The sequence below is a fragment of the Aureococcus anophagefferens genome (assembly GCF_000186865.1).
Source record: "Aureococcus anophagefferens unplaced genomic scaffold AURANscaffold_45, whole genome shotgun sequence".
Classification (NCBI taxonomy): domain Eukaryota; class Pelagophyceae; order Pelagomonadales; family Pelagomonadaceae; genus Aureococcus; species Aureococcus anophagefferens.
In genome coordinates this window covers 27,886-54,456 of record NW_008705600.1, presented here as the reverse complement: position 1 = coordinate 54,456, position 26,571 = coordinate 27,886, and the positions used below count along the sequence as shown (strand labels likewise).

The following is a 26,571-nucleotide window of genomic DNA, read 5'->3' as shown; positions in this document are numbered from 1 at the left end:
CGAGGACATGACGACCTGGTCCACGACGTCGATGGTGTACGTCACCTCGTGCTCGAAGGACGCGAGCGCGTCGAAGGGGTCCGAGTGGCCGACGCCGATCGTGACGCCGAGCGTGAGCGTGATGATGCCGTTCTCGTCCTGGACCGCGCTGCCGGGGCACGCCTCGACGAGCGTCGTCGGGTCGAGCGTCCGCGACACGGTCGAGTGCTCCGCGCACAACGACGCCGAATCGGCCTCCTGGCAGAAGCCGGCCGCGAGCTGGAAGTCGATGCAGTCCACGCCGACGGACAGCGTCCCGGTGAGCTCGGAGCTGCTGCCCGTCGTGACGACGTCCATGACGAGCGTGACCGAGCCGTCGGAGCCGAACGTCGACGACGGCGTGACCTCGGACGCGATGCCGGACTCGTCGAGGGTGAACGCGCTCGGGCAGGCGTCGTTGCCGAGGCAGGAGAGCCGAGAGGAGCGCGAGGTGGGTCACGACGCCGTCGGTCGGCGGCGCCGCGACGACGGGGCTCGGCGTCGGGCCGGGGAGGGCGGCGGTGGCGACGGGGGACGGCGTGGGGGCGGAGTCGGTCGGGCTGGGCGCGGGCTGGGGGGCCTCGAAGATGTAGACCGAGCCCGGACCCGTGGTCGTCGCTCTCGCCCCGACGACGAGTCGGTTGCCACTGAGGACGAGGTGTTCACCGAAGCGGTCGTTCACCGCGTAACCGCTGCCCTGCAAATTGGCGTCTTGGGTCCAGCTCGCGCCGTTGTCCGTCGTTGAGAAGAGGTAAGCACGGCCAGTGAAGGTGTCGGACCCGTACGCGCCGACGGCGAGTGTGTTGCCACTGATGGAGAGACTTGCGCCGAAGCGATAGTTTTCCGAGCCTGGGGCAAGTTTGGCCGCTTGGGTCCAGGTCGCACCGCCGTCCGTCGTGCGGAAGACATACGCCGAGCCAGACCAGGAGCCGTGGTCGTTGTCAAGGAATGAACCGACGGCGATCACGTCTCCGGCCTCGTTGATGGAAACTGCATAACCGAAGAGGTCGTTTGCCGCGACGTCGCTTGCGACGAGCTTGGCTTCTTGCGTCCAGCCCGCGCGCCCGTCGGTTGCGCGGAAGACGTAGGCGGCCCCCGTCGGTTGGCGCCAAGCAGTGTGCGCAGTGTGCGCGCCAACGACGACGACGTCGCCGCTTATCTCCACGTCAGTGCCAAAGCGGTCTTCCGCCGCGCGATCGTCGGCAACGAACTTTTCGCCTTGGTCCCAGGTCGCGCCGCCGTCCGACGTGAGGAACGCGTACGCCGAGCCCGCGTAGGTGTCGTCCTGCAATGCGCCGACGACGACGAGGTTGCCCTCGACAGCGACGGAGTAGCCGAAGCGGTCGCTCGCCTCGGCGTCCGGCGCGACGAGCTTCGCCACCTGGGGCCAGGTCGCGCCGCCGTCGGAAGTCTTGAAGATGTAGGCCGAGCCCGAATTGGCGGCGACTTCTTCCATGGTCGCGCCGACGACGATGATCTCGTTGTGGATGGCGACGGAGTAACCGAACTGGTCTTGCGCCGCGGCGTCCGAGGAGACGAGCTTCGCGATCTGCTCCGTGACGCGCAGGGAGAGGAGGAGGCCGGTGGTGCACGGAGAGGCGGATGGGTGCGAGTGTGCGCGTCGGCGGCAGAAGCTTTGGTTAGCTTTCTGGGGACGATGCGTCGGCAAGAACTTCGCAAGATCGGACGTACTGCACCATGACTCAATGTTGCAGAAAGGTCGACTGCACCTAGACTCAACATTCCGTCACTAAACCCCAGGTGCCGTCTTAGCGCTCGAGCTCACCCGTCGGCCATGGCGGCGCCGGCGCCGCGGTCCATCGTGCCGCGCGTGGCCTTCGGGTTCAACAGCAGCGTGTCGACGCCCGTGGTGGCCCTGGAGCAGGAGAGCCTCACCTACATCACCTTCACGGGGTCGCGGGCCGCCTTCGTGTCGGCGGAGGAGATCGGCGGCGAGAACCTGGCCGAGGGGTCGTCGAAGCCCATGCACTTCTTCCCCGCGATCCGCGTGCGGGGCACGCCGGCGCGCGTCGTCACGGCCGTCGCCTTCCACAAGCGGCGCAAGCTCCTGGGCCTCTGCGTGTCGCAGCTCCCGCGGGCCGCGCCGCCGGCCGTCGTCGTCTACTCGCTCGCGCAGTGCGGCGGCGCCTGGGTCCCCACGGTCGTCGGGACCCACACCTGGGACGAGGCGCCCGGCGGCGCGACCTTTGGCGCGGCGGACTTCAACGCCGACGCGTCGCTCGTGGTCTGCGCGTCGAAGGCGGAGGGCCGCGAGCGGCCGTCCGTCGCCGTCGGCTTCGACTGGGCCAAGCCGCCGGAGGAGGGCCTCGCGTTCTGCAGCCCCCTCGAGGCCGCCTGCGCGCACGTCTGCTGCCACCCGCGGGACCCGCTGGAGCTGTCGACGTCGGGCCCGCAGCACGTCCAGCTCTGGCGCCTGCTCCGCTCCGAACTGAAACCGCGCGCCGCCGCGAGCCACCTGCCGCCCGGCGGCGGCGGCAAGGCCGAGTACACGATCCACCTCTGGCTCGAGTCGGAGATGCTCGTCGCGGGCACGTCGGGGGGCGACGTCGCCATCGTCCAGGAGAACGAGCAGACGCAGCGCTTCGAGGGCGTGCACCTGTCCTCGGTCCGCGGCGTCGTGCCCCTGGAGCACGGCTTCGCGACGTGCTGCTCGTCCTGCGGCGTCTGCGTCTTCCGCCGCGACGACGACCCGCGCCAGCGGAAGCGGGGCAAGGTCGGCGTGAAGCTCATGAGGCGCCTCGCGCTCGACGGCGCGCGCAACGTCGTCGCGTGCTCCTCCTTCCCGCCGGCGAACGCCAACTCCGCCGCGGCGACGCTCCTCGTCTGCCGCCACGCCGTCGCGCTGCTGGACCTGCCCCAGCTCCTGCTGACGACGGACCCGAAGGCGAAGCGGCTGCCGGCGAAGCGTCTCGGCGCGCCGCACCACGAGGGCGACGTCATGGCGCTGTCCGCGGGGCTGTCGAAGCCCCTGTTGGCGTCGTGCTCGACGGTGGGCGGCGCGGTCTGCGTCTGGGACTGGCGCGCGCGCGAGCTCGCGGTGCGCTACGTGGGGGACGAGGCCTTTGCGAAGCAGGCGCTCGTGTGCCTCGACGTGCACCCGGGCGGCTACGAGCTCCTGGTGGGCCTCGAGGACGAGATGCGCGTCTACCGCCTCGGCCACCGCGAGCTCTTTTTGGCGCAGAAGCTCGCGACGAAGGGCGTCGTGCCGCTCCCGCGCGACGACCGGCCCCTCGTGTCGACGACGCCGCTGTCCGCCCTCGCCTACGCCAACGGCGGCCACCTCTTCGCCGCCGTCATGGGAAGGCTCGTCCAGGTCTTCGAGTCGCGCGCGACGCGCGACGCGGGCCGCGCGGGCTTGCTGCACGCGCTCCGGGGCCACGCGGGCAACGTGCGGGGCTTGGCCTGGGCGCCCGACGACCAGCGGCTGTTCACGGTGTCCGAGGACGGCGCGGTCTACGAGTGGTCCATCGGCCGCTTCGAGGACCGGCACCGCATCGTCGCGCGGACGCGCGACTGCGTGCGCCTCGGCGTCAAGTGGGCCTGCATGTGCGTCTTCGACGACGGCGCCCTGGTCGCCGCGGGCGCGCCTCGGGGCTCGGAGAACCGCCGGGGCCGCGACGCGTCGCCCGCGGGCGGCGAGGGCCGCGTCGAGGAGCCGCTGGTCTGCGTCTGGCCGGGCGCGATCGACGGCCCGTCGACGGACGTGCTCCTGGGGGACCGCGTCGTCACCTGCCTCCTCCCCGTGGACCCGGCGGGCGACGCCGCGGGCCTGCTCGTCGCGGGCACGGCCTTCGGGTCCGTGGTGACCGCGCGGTGGCCCTTCGACGGGCCCGACGGCGCGCCGGGCGACCTGCGGGAGCTGCCGCTCTGCGACGGCGCCGTCGTCGCGTTGACGTTCTGCCGCCGCGACGACACGCTCTGCGCCGCGGGCCGCGGCGGCGCGATCCTCGTCTGCTCCGCGGGCCGCGACGGCTTCCTCGGCGTCCGCGCGGCTCAGGGCAGGACAAGGGTGATTCAAGTTCGCTTCAACATGAGTGTTCCGCGCGCGCGCGTTCCGGAAAAAGCATCCACGCGTCGAGAGCGCTCCGAGGGATGATCGCTCGTCCCAAAATCAGCCGAAACGAGTGGAAAATGGCCGAGATAGGAGCCTCCAAAGTTGGGAATGTCGCACCCTTGTCCCGCCCAGGCGCGTCGCTCAAGCAGGCCCAGGCCTTCGGCGGGCCGTCGGACGAGATGGTGCTCATCGAGCGCGGCGCCTTCTACAAGCTCGAGAACGACGTGCGCACGCTCGTCGGCCAGCTCGAGCAGACCAAGGCCGCCGCGAAGCAGCAGCAGGACGCGGCGCGGCCCGAGTTCGAGCGGCGGCTGGGCGAGCAGGAGGAGTCCTACGAGGCGCAGCTCGAGGCGCTGGAGACGGAGGTCGACGGGGTGACGCGGCGCCTCGCCGAGGCGGAGGACGGCCACGCGGTCGCGCTCGCGGAGGCGCGCGCGGGCTTCGACGCGGAGGCGAAGGAGCTCGAGTCGCTCTACGACAAGAAGCTCGCGACCGAGGCCGCGCGCTACATGGCCATCCGCGACGAGATCGACAAGATCCGCCTCGACGCGCGCGACGAGCTCGAGAGCCAGGTTTTAGACTCGCGCAAGTCCGAGGAGAAGTGGAAGAAGTCGAAGGAGTCGCTCAAGGAGACGTACGAGGCCGAGGCGCGGCTCCTCCGCGACTACGCGGCCCAGGGCAAGCGCGAGGCGTCGGGCCTCCTCGAGGAGCAGGACCGCCGCGCGGACCTCGAGCTCTTCGCCGCGCGCGAGGCCGCGCGCGCGGACCTCGAGGAGCTCCAGCGCAAGCTCACGACGTCGCTCCACGACAAGGCCGTGCTCAAGCGGCGCAACGAGCAGCTGTCCATGGACTACCACAAGAACCGCGACGAGCTCACGGAGAGCCAGCAGGCCTTCTACGCGGCGCGCGACCGCGCGGCGGACGCCGAGGCGCGCCTCGGCGCCGCGCTCGCGGACCTCCGGCGCGAGCGCGGCCTCCGCGAGCGCCACGAGCGCCTCGCGGCGGACCAGGAGAAGCAGCTCGACGACCTGGTGCGCTGGAAGCGCATGCTCGGCGAGCAGAAGGCGTCCCTCGAGGAGACGATCGCGGCCAAGGACGGCGACCTCGCCGCGCTCGAGAAGAAGTGGCGCAAGCTCGACGGCATCCTCGAGGACGCGGGCATGCAGAACAAGGCCATGGGCATCACGCTGAACCGCAAGGCCAACGAGCTCCAGCGCGCGCGGACGCGCGTCGGCGAGTGCCGCAAGCACATCTTCTCCAAGGACAAGCGCCTCGGCGGCCTCGTCGAGCAGATCGACGTCTTCCTCCTCAAGCTCCGCGACCCCGCGATCCGGCCCCAGGCCGTCGTCCTCGAGGAGCTCCACGCCGTCCGCGACGCCGTCGTCCGGCTCCAGCCCGCGCGGCACCGCGCGGGGCCGCCGGAGCCCGACGGCGGCGCCGGCGACGACGACGGCGCCTCCGACGACAAGCGCGACGCCGCGGCGCGGCGCAAGCCCAAGCCCCGGCCCAGGGCCGTCGGCGTCGGCGCGGACAAGACGCCCGAGGAGCGCACCGTCGACATGCTCCGCGCGCAGAACCTCGAGCTCATGGAGGAGCTCAACGACCTCCGCTTCGACCGCAAGTCGCTCCACCGCAAGCTCCGCGACGAGCAGTTCAAGAACAAGTGGGGCAAGCGCGCCGCGCGGCCGCGGCCGGGCGACGACGACGACCAGGCCGACCACGCGTCGAGCGTGCCGGAGCTCGTCCCCATCCACGCCCAGACCGTGCCCCCGGACTTCCGGACGAAGCTGCCGGACCACCTCCGGCCCCTCGCGGGGAGCTCGTAACGCGGGCGCGCGACGGGGGGTCGACGTCGGCCCGGGGGGAGCACAACGGCGGCGGCGGCGACGGAGGCGACAGCGATGGCGGCGATGGGCGCCTTGGGGATCGGGGGACAACAGAGGGGGCGGCGGCGGCGGACGCTACTTCATCTCGACGACCTTGGTCGCGGCGGCCGGCTCCTTGGCGGCGCGGCAGAGGCCGGCGAAGAGGATCGTGGCGATCGTCGCGAGGGCGACGACGACCATGGCCACGTGTGTGGGCGGCGGCCCCGAGCGCTTCTTCTTGCTGCTCGCGCCGTCGTCGTCGTCGTCCGCGGACGCGGCGCGGCAGAACTTGACCTCGGCGCGGTCCGAGTAGAGCGCGCGGTGCGCGGCGGCGAGCCGGCGCCCCGTCGCCGTCGCGTTCGTCGGCGGCCCGAAGTAGTCGCCGATCGTCGTGTATGCCGCGTCGTCGTAGGCGGCGACGTCGTCGTCGACGTAGCCGAGGGCGTTCGAGAGCGCGTAGCAGTACTCGCCCTCGTCGCAGTCCGCGTGGTCCTCGCACCACTCCGGCGTCTCGAACGTGGCGACGCCGAGCGTGTCCCGATGAGCCTCGAGGTCCGCGAAGGCCTGCTGCACGTAGGCGAGCGAGGACGCGTCGGACCGCGCGGCGTCGAAGGCGGCCCCGAGCGCGTCGGCGTCGACGGCGTCGATGTCCGGCGGGAGCGAGGCGTTGAACGACCGCTTGCCGACGGTGACGGACAGGACGTGGACCCCGTCGACGCAGCCGTAGTACGTCGCCGTCGTCGTGCAGTTGCAGATGCGCGCCGAGACCCGCTCGAGGACGGCCGCGAGGGACTCGTCGGGCGACGACAGGTCGTCGCAGGGTTTGCCGTCGGCGCGGGCGTCGCCGTCGGCGCGGGCGTCGCGGCGTCGTCGAGGCGCCGCTGGCCGTCGACGTCGACGGTGACGACGACGTCGACGCCGCCGCCGCCGGGCATCGCGGCGCCGCCTGTGTGGAATTCAAATCTTCAACCCGACTTCAATTTGAGCGTATGCGACCGTTTCGACGCGACGTTTTCTGCTGTGCTTCAAGAACTCGACGAGAGCAATCGATTCGTCCAAAAATCAGCCGAATCGACTTCGAATTGGCCGAGATAGAGAGTTCTGAAGTTTGGTGGGGACCCCCCAAACCAGTGGTTGGTTTCCACACAGGGCGCCGCAGATCGACGCGTAGCGCGTCGGCTTGGAGGAGCGGTACTCGACGTCGTCGACGAGCTTGTGGTAGCGGCAGCGCGTGCCGTCCTTGAACTCGCAGCAGCCGACGGCGCCCGTGAGCTGCGAGTTCCAGTCCGTGCGGTCGAGCTCCGCCGCGTAGTCGTTCGTGTAGGTCTCGCAGGCCTCGTGGCAGAGGTCGATGTCGTCGTAGGCGTCGAGGTCGAGGTCGACGTACTCGTCGCCGTCGCCGCAGACGTAGTACTGGTCCAGGGCCGCGCACGTGTGGGCCGGGTTGCAGGCCTCGGTCCACGCGTCGTAGTAGTCGTAGTAGGACGGGTCGTGCTCCCACCAGCGCGCGCTCTTCCACTCGTACTCGTCGAGGCAGCCGGGCAGGAAGCCGGCCTCGCACGCGTCGTTGTAGTCCCACTTGTAGTTCGGGCCGCTCTCGACCTACGAAACGCGTCCGCGGCGATCTTTCTTCGTCGTCCCGGTCGAACGCTCTCGAACGTCGTCGCGGCCCGCGGGACGCCGCGCTCGACCTCCCAGATGCAGTAGGCCGTGCCCATGGTGTACCGCTCATAAATCTGGAGCTTCTGCCTCCCGAAGCACTTCATGAAGTCGTCGGTGATGAACGCGCCCGCGTCGCCCCAGGTCAGCGACCACGCGTGGATGAGGTACTTCCAGTGGCGCGTCTCGGTGTCGTTGAAGTTGCCGACCTCCATCTCGTGCTCGTAGTTCAGCTCCATGTCCGGGAAGACCTGGTACTCGTAGTGGCCGCTGTCGGAGAAGAGGTGCTTGTCCAGGTACGGGTTCGTGAACGTGTCCTGCGCGAGGTTCTCCATGGGGTTCGACGTGCCGAAGAAGGACACGAGCGTGTCCGGGCCGTTGACCTCGCGGACGACGCGCTGCATCGTCTCGTAGAACTCGTAGAGCCGGTCGTTCTTCGACGTGCCCGACGGCTCGTTCGTGAAGATCATGCCGAGGTAGACGGGCGAGTCCTTGAAGTGCGTCGTCAGGTTCGTGAGCACGGCGACGTTTATTTCGTAGAAGTTCTCGACGGGCCAGCTCTCGTTGAACGCCTGGTTGTCCGCGGACCGGAACGCGCGGCCCGCCTCCATCTCGTAGGCCGGGTCCCAGTCCTGCGCGATGTCGACGTATTCGCTGTCGCGGTACGTGTTGCACGCGGGCTCGTCGATGCCGCAGTTGGTGTACTTCATGCAGCTCCCGCAGGACTGGGCCATGTTCTGGCAGCCCTTGGCGGCGAAGTACGCGAGGAAGACGGCGACGTTGTACTTTTCGCACCACTCGAAGATCTGCTCGAGCTTGGCGAAGGTGCCCGTGCGGTAGGGCAGCTCGTGGAAGACCATCCAGTACGTCACCTGGACGCGGACGTGGTTGACGCCGTGGTGCGCCATCCACGAGATGTCCTTCTCCGTGATGTAGGTCGCGAGGTGGCCGCCGAGGCGGAACTCCGTCTCGTCGGCGCCGAGCTCGAGGCTCAGCGAGTAGTCGTCGCCGACGCAGCGGTCCGCGCCCTCGGGGTCCCACGCGTCGTTCGCCTTGCCGAACATGTTGTCGCCGCTGTCCGCGTCCTTCCAGAGGCTGTAGCCCGCCTTGTACTGCATCATCATGAGGCCGTTGATGTTGATGCCGCGGAGCAGGGGCCGGAACTCCTCGACGGCCGCGTGGATCGTCACGGTCCACGTCGTCTGGTCGCCCGGCGGCGAGTTGCCGTACATGACGGCGCCGGCCTTGTCGCGGAGCAGGTCCTTCGTGAAGCCCGGGGCCCGGAGCGCGGCCTGCTTGCCCCGGTACTCGAAGCCGTCGTCGACGACGTACTCCCAGACGAAGGCGTCGTCGGAGAGGAACGCGGCGTCGCTATCGTCGTCGCCGGCGAGGTAGCGGCCGCCGACGGCGAGCGTGATCGCCGTCGAGTTCCACGCGGGCCGCCCCACGGCGAAGACCGCGGCGGCGCCCGCGTCGGCCGTCGTCGTCGCCGCGCCGTCGCCGTCGACGGCGAGGTAGAGGCCCGTGTCGACGTTGCGCAGCGTGATCTCGTCGCGGTCCTGGAAGCGGCTGTCCGTGCGCGGGAACTGGAAGCCGCTGCGCTGCTGGTTGTCGGCCACGTAGGGGTGGCTACGGTTCACGAAGTGGCGCTCGACCTACCAGATGATCTCTCGAACACCGTCACGGCCGCAGGACGCTGCGCTCGACGGTCATGGGGCTCTCGCTGGCGGGGATGACCGTGTCGTAGAGGACATCGTCGACGGCCGTGTTGTAGTTGCCGTTGTGATAGTCTAAGGCGAACCCCAGCGCGGCGCAGGCGAGAAGGCGGGCGGCGACCATGGTGGCGGCGAGGAATGCAGTGTGCTGCCCAGTTGCAAAAGAAACTTCAAGAAGCTCTCGGCCTATAGATCTTAAGCTTGCGCATGCGAGGGGACGCACTTGGGGACGCGGCTCCATCAAGAGGCCCGCGCGCCGCCTGCGTGCGACTTAGACCTCGGCGCCGCGGATTACTCGTAGGAGAGCCGCTGGAGCGCCGTGAAGCAGGCGTCCCGCGGGCAGTGGAGCGGGTGCGTGCAGGGCCAGGCCCGCGTCGCGCCGTTCGCGAGGGCGACGGGCGCGCCCGCGGCGTCGAAGACGAGGTGGGGCCGCTCGCGGCGCGAGAGCGACGCGGACGAGCCGTCGTCGTAGAGGATGAGGCTGCCTGCGAGCGGCGGCGCGGTCCGGGGACGCGCGCCGCGCGACGGGGGGCGCGGGTCGACGCGCCGTAGGCCGCGACGTCGTCGTGGCGCCGCCACGTGTCGCCGCCGTCGACGCTCCACGCGTGCCCGCCGCTCGAATCCCAGCCTCCCGCGTGGCTGAGCGCGTGGAGCACGTCCGGGTCGCGCGCGTCCACGTAGAGGTAGGGGTCCTCGCCCGCGATCGTCGCGTCCGCCGCCGACACCGCGTAGGTCGACGCGTTGCGCCAGTCGGCCGCGCGCCAGACGTAGGGCGGCCGCCCGAGGCCGACGAGCGACCCGTCTTTGCGGATGATGGGCGCGAGGTTCGTGTCCCACGCGCCCGGCGCGGGCACCTCGACGGGGTCCGACCAGGGGCCGGACGGGTCCGCCGCGAAGCTCATGTACGTCGCGAGCGGGAACTCGCCGCCGGGCCAGGTGCAGCTCGCGTCCGGCAGGCAGTCCGCGCGCGACGCGTTCGCCGCGCCGACCGAGTCGCCGTCGTCGCAGTCGCCGCACTCGGCCCCGGAGCAGGGCACCGCGCCGAAGGACGCCGTCCAGAAGAGGACGAACTCGCCCGTCGACGGGTCGCGCGCGACCGTGGGCTCGTGGCCCCAGACGCCGAAGGCGACGTCCCGGGGCTCGAAGGGCCCCTCGGGCGTCGCGGAGACCGCGTGGCGGACCCGCGAGTTGCTCATCCAGACGACGATGCCGCAATGGCGCGTCATCTCCGCGGCCCACATGTGGTAGAGGCCCGTCGCCGGGTCCCTAACTACCGACCCGCCCCAGGTAGAGACGCGGCCGCCCGCGTCCGCGGCCTGGAGGCCCGCGTCGCGGCGCGTCGGCGCGAGCGCGAGCTGGCCGCACCGCAGGCCCATCCACTGCGGGTAGCACGCGCACGTCCCGGCGTCGGAGCAGACGCCGTTGTAGGAGCAGTCGCCGCGGTCGGCGCACGGCGTCACCACGGTCCGCGGGTCGCGCTGGCCCGACGTGACGCGGCCCCAGGCGAGCGGCGCCGACAGGTCCGAGTAGAACGGCCGCCAGGCGCCGCTCGCGTCGCCGTGGCACGTCGCCGCGAGCGACGCGTCGCGGTAGTCCGAATGGTAGAACACGAACGACCGGCAGGCGCCGACGCAGAGCGCCTGGCACGCACGCGGCGACGTGACGTTGGACCCGAGGAGAGCCAGGGCCCCGAGCCGGCCGTGGCCGACGTCGGCGTTCTCGTACACTTCGAAGGCGGCGTCGACGGTCGCGCGGGCGACGAGTGCAAACAAGACCATCGTCGATGAGGACGAGAAGACCATGTTCGGGGAGGAAGACACGGGCTGCCAAGGCAAGACGAGTGCGAACAACACTGTTGATGAGCACCACAAGAATACCATATTACAGTGGATTCGAAGAAGACACTGCAGTAGCCGGCTTCTACATGTATGGGCTGCCACTTATTCAGCATCGGCTGCAACACCCTGCCTGCCTCCGATCTTGCCTCCCGCAGCCGCAGCTTCTCATGTCCTAAAACACTCCGAAAACCCGAATACAATCCGGCTGCGCTGTGCTGTGCTGTGCTGGCTCACGCACGTCGGCGTACAACCCAGACGCGCCGTGGACATGGAGGATCCGACCAAAGCGCCGGAGGAGGTGCCCGGAGTGCAGGGGCTGCCGGTAGGACCACTCAAGCTGGCAGGCGTCTGGGACACGACGGGGTCGCCATGGCTGGGAAAAACACTCTCCCGCGCGTCGTCGGCAAACCGGGGAACCAACCTGCCTGTGAAGGTCACCGGATGGATCCCCGCACTGGATTTAAAGGACGCGCGCTGCGTCATCGACAGTCACGGCACGCCAATGGCGGTCTACAGAGTCCTCTACGAAGATGGAGATGAGGAGGAACTCGAAGAACATGAGGTCTGGGAGAGCTGCCTGCACAAGGAGCGCCACGGAGAGGCTGCGAGACAGGGCAAACTTGTGAAGATCACGAAAGATCACGCGTATGCGGGCAGCTTCGCGGTCGTGATGAAGGATTCGAGGAGATGGCTCCGCATCCAGCTCTTCCTCACCACCAACGTGTTCCACTACATCAACGTGTGTAAGAGCATGGTCGAGATGATCGAGCCGGACGCCCAGCGCCGCGCGTCGGAGGCGGGACAGCCAACGGCATCGAAGCGAAAGGAGCTGTCCGCGCTGCTCTCGACCGACGAGGAGAGCCGGGAAAAGCGCGCACGCGGCGAACCGTTTGCGGTGACCCTCGAGTGTGATGGCTCGTCCGCCGGGCAGGAGGAAGAGGCCCGGTCCGGAGAGGCCCAGCGCGAGGAGGAGGACGCGCGTCTCGCCGCGCGGGCCGCGCGCTTGGATGCCGAACGCAAGACGGAGAAGGCCCGCTCCATGGATGCGATTGCAGAGGCCGCAGCAGACCTCCCACAGCGGACGATGCAAATGGCCGCGCAATGGAGCCCGTGCCCGGACGCGATGGGTGACGAATTCGAGCGTTTCGTGCGCTTCTTCGAGGCGTTCGCCGAGCGGTCCGGGCAGCGGATCGTGCAGCTGGACGTCCACGTGACGGCGAAGTTCGAGAAGGCGGTGGCGGCTGATGGGCGGGTCGGGGCTGCGCGGCGCGCGGCTCCCGACGTCGCCACGACGACGCCCTCCCCTAGGGCGGCGTCCCCGAGCCCGACGTGGCCGGTGTCACCGGAGAGCAATTCGTCCGGGGAGCACGCCGAGGGCGAGGTCGCCGCCGCGTCGCCAGCGAAGTGGGCCTGCGACTGGTGCACGTACCTCAACCCGCCGTCGGACGCCATCTGCGGCATCTGCTCCAACGGCGTCCGCGCCGCCGCGACGCCTCTCCCGGGGTCCTCCTAAGCTTAGCGCGGTGCCCCGAGCTGGGTCGACAGCGCCCGTGACTTAGGGTGCATGCTACTAGGTGGTGTCATCTTGGTTGCGGCGACCTTGGGGATTTCGGTGCCGCGGGTCGCGCGTGCCCAAACTTGCACTTATCGCCCAACCCGCAGCGGCCGCGGGCGTCGTATTTACATCGGACCATGACGCAGGTTTTGCGCGGATCTTCATCAGAGCGCCACACCACGAGGTCGCTTGCTTCCGGGGAGTTACAAAAATCCTTGAGCTTGCCCACCGTGGTTTTTCTGTGAGCGCCAGCGCGATAAAATGGTGCCATCTCTTTCCCGCAAACTGATCCACCCTGCGTGCGCACGTATCTCAACAGGTCACGCGCGACCTCACGCTTCATGGGCGCCGGCGACGCCATGGCGCCTCTGGCATCAGCGGGAGGAAACGCAACGACCAGGGCATCGCGGCACTCGATGATACGGCGCGCCTCCTCGGGCGACGCTCCGACTTCTTCAAATTCTTTCGCCTCGAGGTCACCGAAGGCCCGATCATCGATTTCTTCTTCCGCGAACTTGTCGGCGAGCTTTCCCGATAGGCCGAGCGTGTCGAGGACACGCGCGACGCAAGTGCCGCCGCGGCTGTTCGCAAGGTCCGAGGCAGTTGCCGGAGCTCGAGCCGGCGCGTCCGGCGTCGTTTCCGGGATCGAGACCTGAGCCAGCCGCTCCCTTTCGAGCGCTGCGACCCGCGCGTCGACGTCAGCCTTCGCCCGCAGCGTGATGAGCTCGCATTTTTCTCGCAGCTTAAGCTTCGTCTCCTCGTGCCTTTGCTTCTCCTTGTCATGCTCCGCCTCCGTTCGCGCGAGTGTGCGCGAGAGCTGCGCCAACTTGTCGTCTCGCTCGCGCTCTACGTCCCGGAGGCGGACCGAGAGGTCGTCGAGTCGAGCCGACGCTTCCTCCCGTTCGACCTCCGCGCGCCGGAGCCGCGACGAGATGTCCGCCGAGATGTCCGTGAGCTTCCGGACCGTGCCGGCCGCAGCCTCGAGCTCGGTCTTCTGTGCCGCGACGGTGTGACAGAGGTCCGTCGCTGTCGCCTCGGCCGCGGCGCGGAGGGCGTCGAGGGCGCCGGCGCTCGCGGCGCCGGCGCTCGCGTCCTCGAGCTCTACCTTCTGCGCCTCGATGATGCGACCCGCCTCCGCCGCCGCCGCCTCGGCGGCGGCACGCGCGGCCTCGGCGGCCGCGCGCGCGGTGTCGGCGGCGGCGGCGCGCGAGAGGGCGTCTGCCGCAGCCGCCTCGGCCGCTGCGACGCGCGCCGGCGCCGTCAGGTCGAGATCCGCGGCGGCCTGGACATCGCAGAGCCTCGCCTGGAGCTGTTCGATGGTCCGCTCTTTCGCCTGGAGCCGCTTTCGAAGCAGGGCCTCGTCGCCTCCCCCGGCCGCGCGCGCTGCTGTTGCGCCGCCGCCGCCGCCGCCCTTGCCGCCGCCGGACTTGGCGGAGCTCCGCGGCCGGCCGCCTCCGGCCGGCGGGAGGGAAGCCTGGAGCTCCGCGAGCGACCGCTGCGGCCGCGCGGCGCTCGACGAGGCCCCGTCCTCCGGGTTGCCCTCGTCGTCCGTCGCCGGCTCCTCGGGTGCGCGTCGTCGGTCCCGATGCTGCGTGCGACGGCTGTTGGTCGACCGGCTCTCGCCTCCCGCGGCCCCGACGCCCGACGGGCGCGCGAGTAGGTCCTCGACGTAGGCGCGCTTGTCCGACGCCTGCTCCCAGCCGTAATGGGACACGACGACGAGCCGCCAGCCGAGGGCGCGCACGAGGCGGTGCTTGAAGCGCGTCCGTCCCGTCTGCGTCCGGTCGGCGAGGTAGTGCTGCGGGCCGTCGTACTCGACGGCGACGCGGGCGTCGACGTCGGCCGCGTCCGCCGTCAGGCCCGTGCCGTCGAGGTCGACCTCCATCTCGTGCGCAAAGCCGCACTCGCGGAGCACCTGGGACACGGACTCCTGAGCCCGAGAGACTCTGACGCCCTGGGCCGTGAGCGTCGCCGCCCAGGTCGACGGCGGTTCCGGCAGGCCGGCGGTCCAGTCCGTTTCGTGTCTCAGGCTCAGCCAGACCTGCGCCAGCTGCGAGCGGTCGTCGTCGTGCGAGACCCCCGCGTCGAGCAGGCCGGTCCAGAGGTCGCGGACGAGGTCGCGAAAGCCCTCGCGCGCGTCGTCGGGGCGCGCCGCGACGACGAGCGCCCAGAGCACGCCCACGCCGTCGGAGCGGTTCGCGCGCGCCTCGGCGAGGATGAAGCCGGCCCGGCGCACGCACGCTTCTCGCAGCTCGTCGACGCCGGCGAAGTTGATGACGACGAGGCGGTTGAGCGCTATGGCCATCTCGCGAAGATCCGCTTTGGAGACGACCGCGGCCGCGACGCGCCGGGCGTCGCAGGTCTCGAAGAAGCGCGACGGCACCTGGGCGCCACCGAAGCCCAACGCGAGGAGCCGGTACGTCTCCGGCCGGACGTCTCGGTCGTTTCTCGGGTCGAGGGCCACGTCGTCGGCGAGGTCGAGCACGCCGCGGGCCGACTCGGTCCAGTCCAGCCCGAGCTTCGCCAGGTGCGACCCGCCGCGCGTGATGACCGTGCCTATCGCGTACGCGAGCATGCTCGCCTCTTGGACCGCTTGCGCCAGGCACGGCACGCCCATGTTCAAACGGTGGCTCACCTCGCAGCCGACGAGGTACACCAGCTCGGTCGCGACGTCCACGGGCGCGTGCTGCGCAAAGTATTTCGCGATACCCGCGAGCTCGTACTCGAGGCCGTTCTCCAGGAGTCGCCGCATGGGGCAGCGATTCCAGGCCTCCTCGAACCAGCGCTCGACGTCGCGCGAGTGGTCGAGGGACGCGAGCGCCTGCGCCAGGTTCGCGAGATCTTGCGCGATGAACCTCGGCAGGACCTCGACCGAGGCCTCGCTCAGGGGCAGCAGGACGCGGCACCGGTCGCGCCAGCCGACCTTGAACACGCCCCAGGCGATTTCTGAGAGGTCTCGCGCCGCAAATTTCGACTCGACGATCTCCGGGAGGAGGTCGACGATGCGCGGCGCGAGCGCCTCGAAGAGTGGGGCGCTCGATGCGACGTCGAAGACGCTCACGCACTTGCCGAGCGCCCCGCACACGTTGGCCGCTCCGCGCCCGTCGAACTCATCCGCGCACTCGACCACCTGCCGCACGATCCCGTGGCGTATCGTCGTCGCCTCCCGACCCCGAGCAAAGAGCTTCGTCAGCGACATGGTCATAATCGCGAGCATCTTTGGCGTCCACGCCACGTGAGCCTCGTTCGACTCGTCAAACGTCTTCGCGAGCACGTCGAGCACCCGCAGCGTCGTCGAGTTTCTGTCCTCGCGCGCCTCGGGGTCCCTGCAGACCTGGTTCAGCGCCAAGACCAAAAAGACCGGAGACGGCTCGCGGCCGAGTCGCTCGACGACGCGGTAGACTCGCTGCGCGCTATTCGTCCAGTTGCCGCCGCCGCTGCCGTCGCCCTTGAAGAGCTCCGGTTTCAATATCTCCTCGTCCGGATGCAGCGGCGGATCTTTGCGCCTCCGCCGCGGAACCGCACATTTTTGCCAGAAGTCGGCCGGTGCATTTGGCGGCACGGCGAGATGATCGACCATCAAGTTTTTGCGGGTTTGTGCTGGACCATGCTCCCGCGCTTGCCAGGATATATATTGGCCGGGGGTAAAATCCCTGCCTAAGCTTAGCGCGGTGCCCCGAGCTGGGTCGACAGCGCCGCGACCGCGGCGGCGAGGTCGTCGACCTTCTCGAGCGCGGCCGCGTGGCGCCGCTCCTGGTCCGCGGCGATGGCGTCGAGGCGGTCGTGGAGCCGGGCGACTTCATTTTCACTCTTGGACGCGCGCATGCGCTTGCTCCGCTCGAGGCTGAAGCACGTGCCGAGCGGGATCCAGGAGAAGTCCGCGTCCGCGTTCTTCGCGCGGACGTAGGCCTCGACGGGCGAGTCGATGGACGGGTCCTTGGCCGCGAGGTAGCCCACGAAGTGGACGTAGTTGCGCATGGAGAAGAGGGCCTGGTGCTCCGCGAAGTCGAGCTCCGCGGCCTCGAGCTGCGCGCGCGTGAGGCCCGTCGCGAAGTTCTCGTTCGCGCGGCGCTCCGCGAGGCGCTGCGCGTTGATCGTCTCCTGCGTGAAGGCGTCGAGGATGATGCCCGAGATCATGTTGAGCAGGAGCAGCGCGACGACGATGTTGAAGACGAGCTGGAGCAGCATGCGCTTGAGCTCCGCGTTCGACGGCATGAGCAGGTCGTGGTAGTCCGTCGCCGCGTCGTTCGTGACGTGCTTCGTGACGGACACGAGCTCGCCGTTGACGATGCCGTGGTAGACGTTGAGGAACAGGCACTCCTTCACCGTCTTGCAGTAGTGGTCGTCGCCGCGGAGGCTCTGGAACGCGAGGAGCCCGACGACGGTGAAGACGAGGCAGACGACGCACATGAGGTACGTCGCCACGAGGAGCTCGTTGAAGGGCCGGAGGATGGCCCGCGTGACGTTGCGCAGCGAGCTCGACAGCAGCACGATCTCCAGGAGCAGGAGGCCGAAGCAGTCGCACGACGCGAACACGCCGCACGCGACGACGGCGAGGAGGAGCGCGTGGCCCACGATCTCCTCGCTCGCCGTCGCGAAGTCGTAGGCCGTGCAGTACCAGAAGGCGTCCCTCGAGTCGATCTTCGCGTACCAGCGCCGGAGCCGCGGCGGCGCCGCGGCCGCGAGGACCGCCGCGACGTAGAGCGCGTACGCGTCCTCGTAGCCTGGGCAGGAAAAGGGTGATTCAACGTCACTTCAACGTGAGTGTTCCGCGCGCGCGCGTTACGAAAAAAACATCCACGCTTCGAGACCGTTCCGAGAGATGATCGCTCGTCCAAAAATCAGCCGAAACGAGTGGAAAACGGCCGAGATATGAGCCTTTGAAGTTGGGAATTTCGCTCTCTTGTCCTGCCCTGCTCGTAGCCGAACGTCGCGGAGAAGCCCGCGGTCGCGAGCGCGAGCACGAGGCCCAGGGCCAGCAGCGGCAGCCAGGCACCGTGGTCCCGGTCCCAGCGCCGCGACTCGCGGAGGCCGCGCGCGAGCGCGTTGTCCTCGAAGAGGAGCCGCCGGAGCCGCGGCGCGGCGCCGTCGTCGCCGCGGTCGTCGCCGGGCTCGCCCGACGTCGCCTCGAGGAGGCCCATGCGCGCGCGCTGGTACGCCTGGGCGTGGCGCGTGTAGACCGTGGGGAAGACCGTCGCCGCGGCGACGGCGAGGAACCTGCGCGGGAACATGGTGATTCGACGTCGCTTCGACGTGCGCGCGCGGTCCAGAAAAAGCATCCACGCGTCGAGACCGTTCCGAGCGACGATCGCTCGTCCAAAAATCAGCCGACATGAGTGGACAACGACCGATCGAGGAGCCTTTGAAGTCGGGCCCCTTTCCCGCCCGGCGAGGAACGCGGCGAAGCCGGCCGCGACGGCGGCGGCGAGCGCCGCGGACACGTAGGCGGCGATCCGCGCCTTGCGGTCGATGAAGAAGGCGTCGCGGACGAGGAGCGCCGCGAGGGGCGGCGCCGCGGACCGCGGGCCGAGCGCGCGCCACTCGTCCTCGCGGCCCGCCTTCTCCGCGATGCGGTGGCTCCGGTCGTTCGCGAGGGAGCTCGTGCCGAAGAGCACGAAGCTGAGGGCGTAGATGGACCACTTCAGGGGCCGCTCGCGGCGCTGGACCCAGCGGTAGGCCGCGGACCGCGACGTGAGCCGCCACGTCATCGCCATCGCGTCCGCGAGCAGCGCGGCCTGGCGGACGACGGCGCCGACGCGCGCGGCGACCGTGAGGCCCCGGTGCTCCTCGACGAGGGCGCGCACGAGCTCGTCGCCGCCGCCGCCGGCGTAGGGCGGCGCCGTGTAGACGACGACGCGGCAGCCCCCGCGGAACGACACCTCGGACGTGAGCAGGCTCGACCGGAGGCTCGCCAGCGCGCGCTGCCGCGCGCGGCGCTCGCCGCGGTCCTTCGGCGGCGCGAGCAGCGCCGTGCTCAGCGTGCACTCGCCCCGCACGACGAGCCGGATGCTGAAGAGCTCCTGGACCTACCGAACGCGCCGGTCGCGATGTTTCCCGGCCGACCGCTCTCGAACGTCGTCGCGGCCGCGGGACGCCGTCCCGCGCCGCCTTGGCGAGGAGCGCGGGCGACACGAGGAGCGGCGCGTCGACGGCCGCGCGCCGCGCGTTCTCGACGCGGGCCTCGCGGAGCTCGAGCGCGACCCGGTCCAGCGCGGGCCGGAGCTCCGCGTGGCCGACGATGGCGCCCCGGAGGTCGTCGCCCGCGCCCTCGAGCGCGCAGACGAGCGCGGTGAGGCACTTGATCTTCAGGAGCGCGAGGTTCGCGGCCGCGGCGACGGCCGCGGCGTCGCCGGAGCGGAAGACGCGGCCGTCGTCGAGGGCCGCCGCGGCGCCCATGTGGAGGTCCAGGGGCAGCAGCGCGGCGAAGTTCCCGCCCATCGCGCCGAGCTCCCTGAGGTTGTCCCGCGCGCGCCGGCCGGCCTTGCGGACGTCGCCGAGGAAGCTGGCCTCGCGCCGGTCCTCCGCGGCGCGCGACCAGTGGTTCAGGACGCCCTTCTGGACGACGAAGGACCGGCCGACGTGCTCCCGGAGCCGCCGCCAGGGGTTGTTCGGCTTCCGCGCCCAGTTCTTCACGACGCCGCCCTTGACGGCGAAGGACTCGTGGTAGTGGCGCCGGAGCCGGGCCCACTTGGACGGCGCGGCGCCGAGGGGCTCCGCCGCGAAGCCCTCGGCGTCGACGCAGCGGAAGAGGCCGCCGCCGGCCGCCGCGTCCCCGCGGTAGCTCTCGCCCGCGCCGGGCCGCGGCGACGGCGGCGGCTCGGGCGCGAAGCCGTCGTCGAGCGCCGTCTCGGGCCGCCGCGAGTCGCCGACGTCGTCGTCGCGCCGCTCGTCGAAGCCGGCGAGCGTCGACGCCGCGCCGAGCACGACGGCGAGCGGGCCCGGCGCGCCGCGCGCGACCGCGTCGCGCGTGCCGCCGCCGCGCGTCCGGAGCACCGCGACGACGAGGTCGACGACGCGGTGGAGGTCGAAGACGGCCGCCGGCGCGAGCTCGCGCGCGGGCAGGTCGCCGGCCGCGTCGCCGGCGACGAGCGCGTCGAGGAGCCGCGCCGCGGCGGCGAAGAGGTCGAAGGACCGCCGGTTCAGCCCCTCCTGGCTCGCCATGGCGCCCATGAGCTCGCCGCGGTCGCTCACGGTGCCCAGGAGCAGGTCCACGGCGCTGAGCGCGGCGTCGACGGGCGCGCGGAGCGCCGCCGCCGCCGCCGCCGCCGCGGCCGCGTCCGCCGCGGCCGCGCGCCGCTCCGCGGCGCCGCGGTCGCGCTTCGCCTCGCGCACCGCGAGCGCGCCCCGGTCGAGGAGGTCCGACGTGTACTGGAAGAAGTAGCCCTCGGGGTCCGTGCCCCGCAGGTTCTCGAGGTAGCGGCGCCGCGTCGCCTCGACGCCGCCAAAGAGGAGCAGCGCGCTAAGCCCTAGCGCGCCGACGCGGAGCCGGTCGTCGAGCTGCGGCGCCGCGACCATGCCGTAGGCGACGTCGACGCCCCCCGCGGCGGCGAGGGCGCGCTGCTCCGCCTCGAGCCGCGTCCGCGCGACGTTGCGCCGCACCAAAACCACGCGCGGGTTCACGGCTTCGAGGAGCCGCGCGACGCGGCTCAGCACCTGGGCAGGAAAAGAGAGATTCAAGTTCGCTTCAACGTGAGTGCTCCGCGCGCGCGCGTTCCGGAAAAAGCATCCACGCTTCGAGACCGTTCCGAGAGATGATCGCTCGTCCAAAAATCAGCCGAAACGAGTGGAAACGGCCGAGAGAGGAGCCTTTGAAGTTGGGAATTTCGCTCTCTTTTCCTGCCCTGCTCAGCACGCGCGCGGACCGCCCGAGGCGCACGACGCGCACGAGCTTGAAGACGCGCACGGCCCGCGCGCCCCGCGCGCCGCCGTTGGACCGGTCGAGGCCCAGGAAGAGCAGGTCGAGCGCGACGGCGACGACGTCGACGAGGCGGAACGGGTCCGCTATGAACGCGCGCGCGTTCGCGGCGCGCGACGCGCTCGGCGGCCGCATGAGCTCCCAGCACGCGACGCGGCACGTGAGCTCCGCCAAAAAGGCCAGGGTCACGCCCATGTCGACCGCGCGGCGCGTGCCCGCGCCCGCGCCGCCGAGCGCGAGCGCCACGGACGACACGGCGAGCAGGAGGATCACGCACTGCGCCTTCGGCGCCTCCGACGCGTCCCAGGCCCGCTTCGCCCTCCGCGCGAGGGGCGACCCGGCGCCGACGACGCCCTCGGCGACGACGGCCTCCCACTCCTTCTTCGAGATCGTGTTCGACCCGTCGCCGTCGATGGACGCGAACGCGGACGCGAGCGTCCGCGGGTCGCAGAACGACGCGAGGCGCTCGTCGCCGCACTCATTCATGAAGTTGAACACGTACGGATTGCTCTGGAGCGCGTCCATGATCTCCTCGAAGGTGATCGCGCCCGAGCCGTCCGTGTCAATCATGTCGAAGACCTCGCACGCGGCGGGCTGGAGCGTCTCGGGCGAGCTCAGCGTGAGCCCGTGGTCCGCCTAGGGGGACGCGAGGGTCGCGCGCGCGCGCGGGACCCTTCTCCGGACGCCGCGGAGCGACGGGCAGCTGGCTCGCCGCGTGGTTCGCCGCGTGGAACCGCAGGAACGTCGCGAGCGTCTCCATGGCGTCGAGCACCGTCGCCTCGTGGCGCGGGTCGTGCATGTTCGCGCCGCAGAAGCGGACGAGGCGCTCCGCGACGGCCGCGGCGACGGCGCCCCCGCGGCGGACCCGCAGGGACGTGAGGAAGCAATCCTCGCCCGTCTCCGTGAGCGTGTGGAGCCGCGCGGCCATGAGCCGCTCCTCGTCCTGCGCGTGGACGGCGCCCGAGTGGCGCACCGCTCTCTGGAGCCGCGACGTCCGGCGGAGCGCGGCCGTCGTCTGCCGCGCGCCCGCGAGGCCGCCGGGCCGCGCCCAGGACCCGCCGCCGGGCCGCGACCACGACCCGCGGAGCCCGCCCGCGGCGCGGCGCGGCGGCGCCTCGCCGGCCGCCGCGGCGTCGACCGCGGCCGCGGCGTCGTCCGCGAGCAGCGAGTAGTCGCGCGCGGCGCCGCGGCGGCCCGTGGCCCGCGCGGCGGCGCCCGCGCCGTCGACGGCGTCCCAGAGCAGCGTCGTCGCCTCGCGCCGGAGCGTCACGAGGTCCTCCACGCCGCCGTCGCCCGCCGGCTGCGCGCCGTCGTCGACGAGCGCGAGCTCCGCCGCGCAGGCGCCGTAGGCCCGGAGCAGGTCGCCCGCGGCGTCGACGCGCGCGGCCTGGAGGATCTCGAGCAGGAGCACGGCGTAGGCGCAGCAGAGGCCCGCGCCGACGTCCCGCGTGCCCGGGAGCCGCGCGAGCCGCCGGCAGCGCCGGCAGCGCTCGACGGCGACGTCCGCCGGCACGAGCGCCCGCACCGCGTCACACGTCTGCGCCGTCACGGCCGACGCCAGCGCGCGGATGACCTCGAGGTGGACGCGCAGGCCCACCGCGTCCACGGGGCCCTCGGCGCCCAGCGGCGCGAGCGCGGACCGGCTCGCCTGGACGAGGTCGTCGTCGTCGTCGTCGCTGTCGTCGGCGAAGACCGCCAGGCGCCGCAGCCACGCCGCGGGCCGCTTGCCCAGCGCGCGCAGCGCGACGGCGCAGCGGTCGCCGTGCTCGAGCGTCGCCGCGCGCGCGGCCGAGAACGCGTGCGGCCGCTGGAGCGTCGCCGCGAGGAGCCGCGCGGCGCCGAGCACGACGTCCCGCGGCGGGCCGTCGTCGAGGAGCAGGGACGCGGCGGCGTCGACGACGTCGGGGCGGCCGAGCGCGCGCTTCGCGGCCGCGTCGTCGACGGCGAGCGCCGCGAGGACGGAGCAGGCCGTCACCGCCGTCGCCTCGCGGCGGTCCGCGCCGCCGCCGTCGAGGTAGTCGCGGAGCGCGTCGTCGTCGCGCCGCGGCGACCGCGGCGCGTCGAGCTCGGGCAGCGCGCGCGGCGACCGCGGCGTCGACGCCGGCGAGCCGGCCGCCGGCGCGGCGCGCGCGGACGACCGCGCCGGCCGCGCGTCCGCGGCGGCCGCCGCGACGACGGCGAGGTCGCGCGCGGCGCGCTCGAGCACCGGCGTGTCCCTCAGGAACCCCGCGACCTGCCCCGCGACGGCCGCGTCCGCGCCGCGGAGCAGCGCGGCGAGCGCGTCGTAGGACAGCTCCACGAGGCGCCGGAGCCGCGCGGACGCGGCGCGCGTCGCCGCGCCGAGCGTGACGTCGACGCCGCTCAGCTCCGCGAGGATGGACGCGACGCCGAGGCCGAAGAGGATCTTCTGGTTCCGGCCCGAGACGGCCGCGAACGCGAGGATCTCGCGGAGGAGCGCCTCCGCGTCCGCGAAGGGGGACCCGGCCCCCGCGGGTCCGTTCGTCCAGACCTGGTACGACTGGACGTAGTGGCGGAGGTCGGAGACGCGGTCGTCGAGCTGAGGGTAGGTCGCGAAACTCCCGGCCCAGCCGGGCGGCAGGTCGCCGAGCTCGGGCTCCGCGAGCAGGAGCACGTCCTCGGACTGGCGCAGGAGCACCGCGCGCTGGGCCCGGACGCGCTGCGCGAGGCGGAACGTCGCCGCGGCGAGCGCGTCGCTCTCCGTGAGCATTAAATCCACGAGCACGTCCTCGAGCTCGTACTGCTTCTCCGGTTCGAGGAACTTGCGGATGAGCGACGGGCGGCGCCGGCTCGGGTCCGCGGCGTCGCGGACGTCCTCGACGGCCCGCGGCGACGGCGGCGGCGCCGCCGCGCCCGCCGCGCCCGCCGTGTCGCCGTCGTCCGCGAGCGTCCGGCGCTGGCCGAGGCCGCGCAGGATGTCGCCGCGCGCCTTGTTCCCGCCGGCGACGTCGGGCGCCGCGCGCGCGTCGAGGCGGCAGCGCACCTACGAGAACAACAAGCTCTGGTCGGAGTACGTGACGTTCGCGACGTTCGTGAGCACGCCGAGCCGCACGAACAGCTCGTCGACGGCGGCCCTGAACTCGAGGAAGACGTCGTCGGCCCAGTGCTGGATGCGCTCGAGGCCCGGCGAGCCGCGGCGCCGGTCCGCGTCGCCGCCCGGGTGCACCTTGCCGCCGCCGCGGCCCGCCGCGGCGTCGACGGCGTCGAAGTACGCGATCATGTGGACCTAAGGAAGGGTGGCGGCGTCGGCCGTCCTCCCCTTTCCCGGCGCGCGAAAAACAACAGAAGACCGTCGCTCGACGCCGGCGCGGACGAAGCGCCCCACGCGCCAGTTCTCGAGGACGTCGAGAGACCGCTCGAGCACGCGGACCATCTTGATCGTCGCGTCGAGGCCCCGGAGCCGGCCGTCGGCGTCGACGAGGTCGCTCCGCGGCGCCGGCTCCAGCAACAGGCTCCCGCGGCGGCCGCCGCGATCGGGGAGGAGCCGCGGCGCGACGGCGCGCCGCCGCGCGTCGAGCAGGCCGATGAGCGCCGCCGCGTTCGCGGCGACGTCGGACATGCGCGCGCAGAAGCCGAAGGACACGAGCGCGTGGAGCGCGTCGAGCAGCGCGCCGTCGTAGGCCGCGCCGTCGTCCGTGTGCCGCCCGTCGCCGCGGAGCGCCGCCGCGACGGCGGCGTCGACGAGGTGGAACTTGTCGGACGTCGGGAACGCGACGAAGTCGCGGATGCGCCGCGCCGCGCGCCTCTCCGCGGCCACGAAGTCCGCGTCGTCGTTGAGGCTGTCGCGCCGGTCAACGTAGCCCGACTTGCGGAGCGTCGCGTCCGCGTCCTTGAGCGCCTGCGCCGAATTCAAACAGTCAACTCGACTTCAATGTGCGCGTACGCGACTGTTTCGACGCGAGCTCTTCGGCTCTGCTTCGAGAACTCGACGAGAGCACTCGATTCGTCCAAAACTCAGCCGAATCGACTTCGACGTGACCGAGCTCGAGGGTTCTGAAGTTTGGTCGGGACCACCCGAACCGGCGGTCGAATTCGGCGCAGTCGAGCGCGAAGTGGAGCAGCACGGGGTCGCTCTGCGGGTACAGCGCGGACGTCGGGTCGACGACGACGATCTGCTCCGGCAGCTGCGCCTTGCCGCAGTTCTCCTCGTGGGGGTAGCGGTCGAGGTAGAGGTGGTGCAGCAGGCGCACGAGCGCCGCGCGCGCGGCCGCCGGCAGGCGCGCGTCGACCATGGACGACACGAGGAGGCCGTAGCTCCACTCCTTCTCGACGACGCGCGCGACCTTGTAGCTCCGCGTGCGCACCATCTCGGACAGGGTGCGCACCTGCTCGACGAAGTAGCGCGCGAGCTGCTTCTGCCGCGCGAGGCCCGCGCGGAGCGCCTCGTCGCCCCGCGCGGCCGCGTAGACCTCGTCGTAGGGGCAGCCGACCACGTCGCGGCAGAGGGCGTCGCGCGCCGCGTCGTCCTCCTCGAGGATCCAGAGCAAGTCGCCGAGCTCGACCCACGCGCCGCCGCGGCCGTCGGAGACGACGGCGAGGCCGAGGACCACGCGACCGCCGGCGCGGCGCACGCCGGCGCGGCCCGGGCCCCAGAAGAGGTGGGACGTCCGCGGCTCCCAGGCGCCGCCGTCGGCCGGGCACGTCCACGACGCGTAGGCCCGGGAGAAGCCCGCGCGGAGCTCCGCGGCGCCGAGGAACGCCGCCGGCGCGGCCCCGGTCGCGGCCCACTCCACGGGCGGCCCCGGCGGGAGCCCGCCGTCGCCGCCCTGGCGGACCCGCAGCAGGAGCGCGCCGCGCTGCGCCGCGGCCTCGCGCGACCGGCCCGCGCCCGGCGCGTCGACGAGGCCGAGCCGCGCGGCGCAGAGCTCCTGGTTCGACTTGACGCCCCGGCCGCGGCAGGAGCAGATGGCCCCCAGGAAGCCCAGCAGGTCCGCGCGCGGGCCCTGCGCCTCGATGAGCGACGCGAAGTCGTCGACGACGCGCGCGTCGATGTGGCGCTCGAGGAGCTCCTCGTTGTCGGAGACGAGCTGGGACAGCGCCTCCGCCGCCCCGACGCTGTACGCGATCTGGTCGATGCAGGCGAGGAACCAGCCGCCGCCCTCCTGCTCCACGAAGAAGAACTCGTTGGCCTTGTTGCCCGCGAAGCAGAGCTGGAGCGCGCGCATCGCGAGGCGGTGCGCGCGCATGCCCGGCCCGATGGCCGCGCCCAGATCCCGCGCGCCCGGCGGGAGGCGGTGCGACGCGAGGTAGGACCGCCGCGCGTCCGCGCCGAGGGCCTGTGCAACATCAACCACTGTCTGGGGGGTCCCGGCCAAACTTCAACCTCTCGAGCTCGGTCACATCGAAGTCGATTCGGCTGATGTTTGGACGAATCGATTGCTCTTACCGAGTTCTCGAAGCGCAGAAGAAGGCCTCGCGTCGAAACTGTCACATACGCTCACATTGAAGTCGGGTTGAAGATTTGAGTTCGGCCCGGCCGAGGGCCCGGGCCTCGCGGTCGCGCGGCGCGCGGACGACGTCCGCGAGCGCCGCGACGAGGCCCATCTCGCGCGCGAGCGCCTGCCGCCCGCGGTCCGGGGCCCCCGCGAGGGACGCCGCGGCGCCGGGGTCCGGCGGCGCGTCGCCCGCGTCGCGGCCGAGGAGCCAGGCGATGCACGCGCCGAGGCTCCGCTCCGCGCGCTCGCTCCGCGCCGCGGCGCCGCGCGCGGCCGCGCCGTGGGCGACGAACTCGCGGCGGAGCGCGCGCGCGACGCGCGCGTCCGCCCCCCTGCGCCGCGACACCGCGCCGACCTGGAACGCGTCGGCCTGCGTCGCCGGCCCCGCGTGGAAGCCGAGGTCCGCGGGCGCGGCGTCGTCGTCGCTCGCGGGCGCGGCGTCCGACGCGTCCGAGTCGCTGTCGGCCGCCGCGGCGCG

At 71.7% G+C, this 26,571-nt stretch overlaps 3 protein-coding genes across 3 annotated transcripts in view; 1 reads left to right on the top strand and 2 right to left on the bottom strand.

Moving 5' to 3' along the window:
* Positions 1–640: 640 nt before the first annotated feature.
* AURANDRAFT_11702 (hypothetical protein) lies at positions 641–1,561 on the bottom strand (the record flags this gene model as incomplete). Its single annotated transcript, XM_009043152.1, has 1 exon — positions 641–1,561. A coding segment is annotated over one exon (921 nt), but the record flags the coding sequence as incomplete, so codon positions are not given.
* Positions 1,562–1,787: 226 nt separating this feature from the next.
* Positions 1,788–6,291, top strand: AURANDRAFT_72646 (hypothetical protein; the record flags this gene model as incomplete). Its single annotated transcript, XM_009043204.1, has 2 exons — positions 1,788–4,073; positions 4,226–6,291. The coding sequence occupies 2 exons, from the start codon at positions 1,814–1,816 to the stop codon at positions 5,917–5,919; spliced, it is 3,954 nt and encodes a 1,317-aa protein (XP_009041452.1).
* Positions 6,292–7,020: 729 nt separating this feature from the next.
* The window catches only part of AURANDRAFT_72645 (hypothetical protein), a gene marked incomplete at both ends in the record, with an annotated part of 20,751 nt that continues 1,200 nt past the window's right edge, over positions 7,021–26,571 (bottom strand). The window contains 16 exons of the mRNA XM_009043151.1: positions 7,021–7,560; positions 7,608–9,272; positions 9,556–9,592; positions 9,628–9,817; positions 9,859–11,155; positions 14,014–16,231; positions 16,417–17,449; positions 17,578–17,942; positions 18,123–18,751; positions 18,819–20,378; positions 20,602–21,276; positions 21,338–23,641; positions 23,678–23,884; positions 23,972–24,496; positions 24,723–25,934; positions 26,173–26,463. Coding sequence (XP_009041399.1) covers positions 7,021–7,560; positions 7,608–9,272; positions 9,556–9,592; positions 9,628–9,817; positions 9,859–11,155; positions 14,014–16,231; positions 16,417–17,449; positions 17,578–17,942; positions 18,123–18,751; positions 18,819–20,378; positions 20,602–21,276; positions 21,338–23,641; positions 23,678–23,884; positions 23,972–24,496; positions 24,723–25,934; positions 26,173–26,463 — 14,748 coding nt within the window. The remainder of the gene's footprint in view (positions 7,561–7,607; positions 9,273–9,555; positions 9,593–9,627; positions 9,818–9,858; positions 11,156–14,013; positions 16,232–16,416; positions 17,450–17,577; positions 17,943–18,122; positions 18,752–18,818; positions 20,379–20,601; positions 21,277–21,337; positions 23,642–23,677; positions 23,885–23,971; positions 24,497–24,722; positions 25,935–26,172; positions 26,464–26,571) is intronic.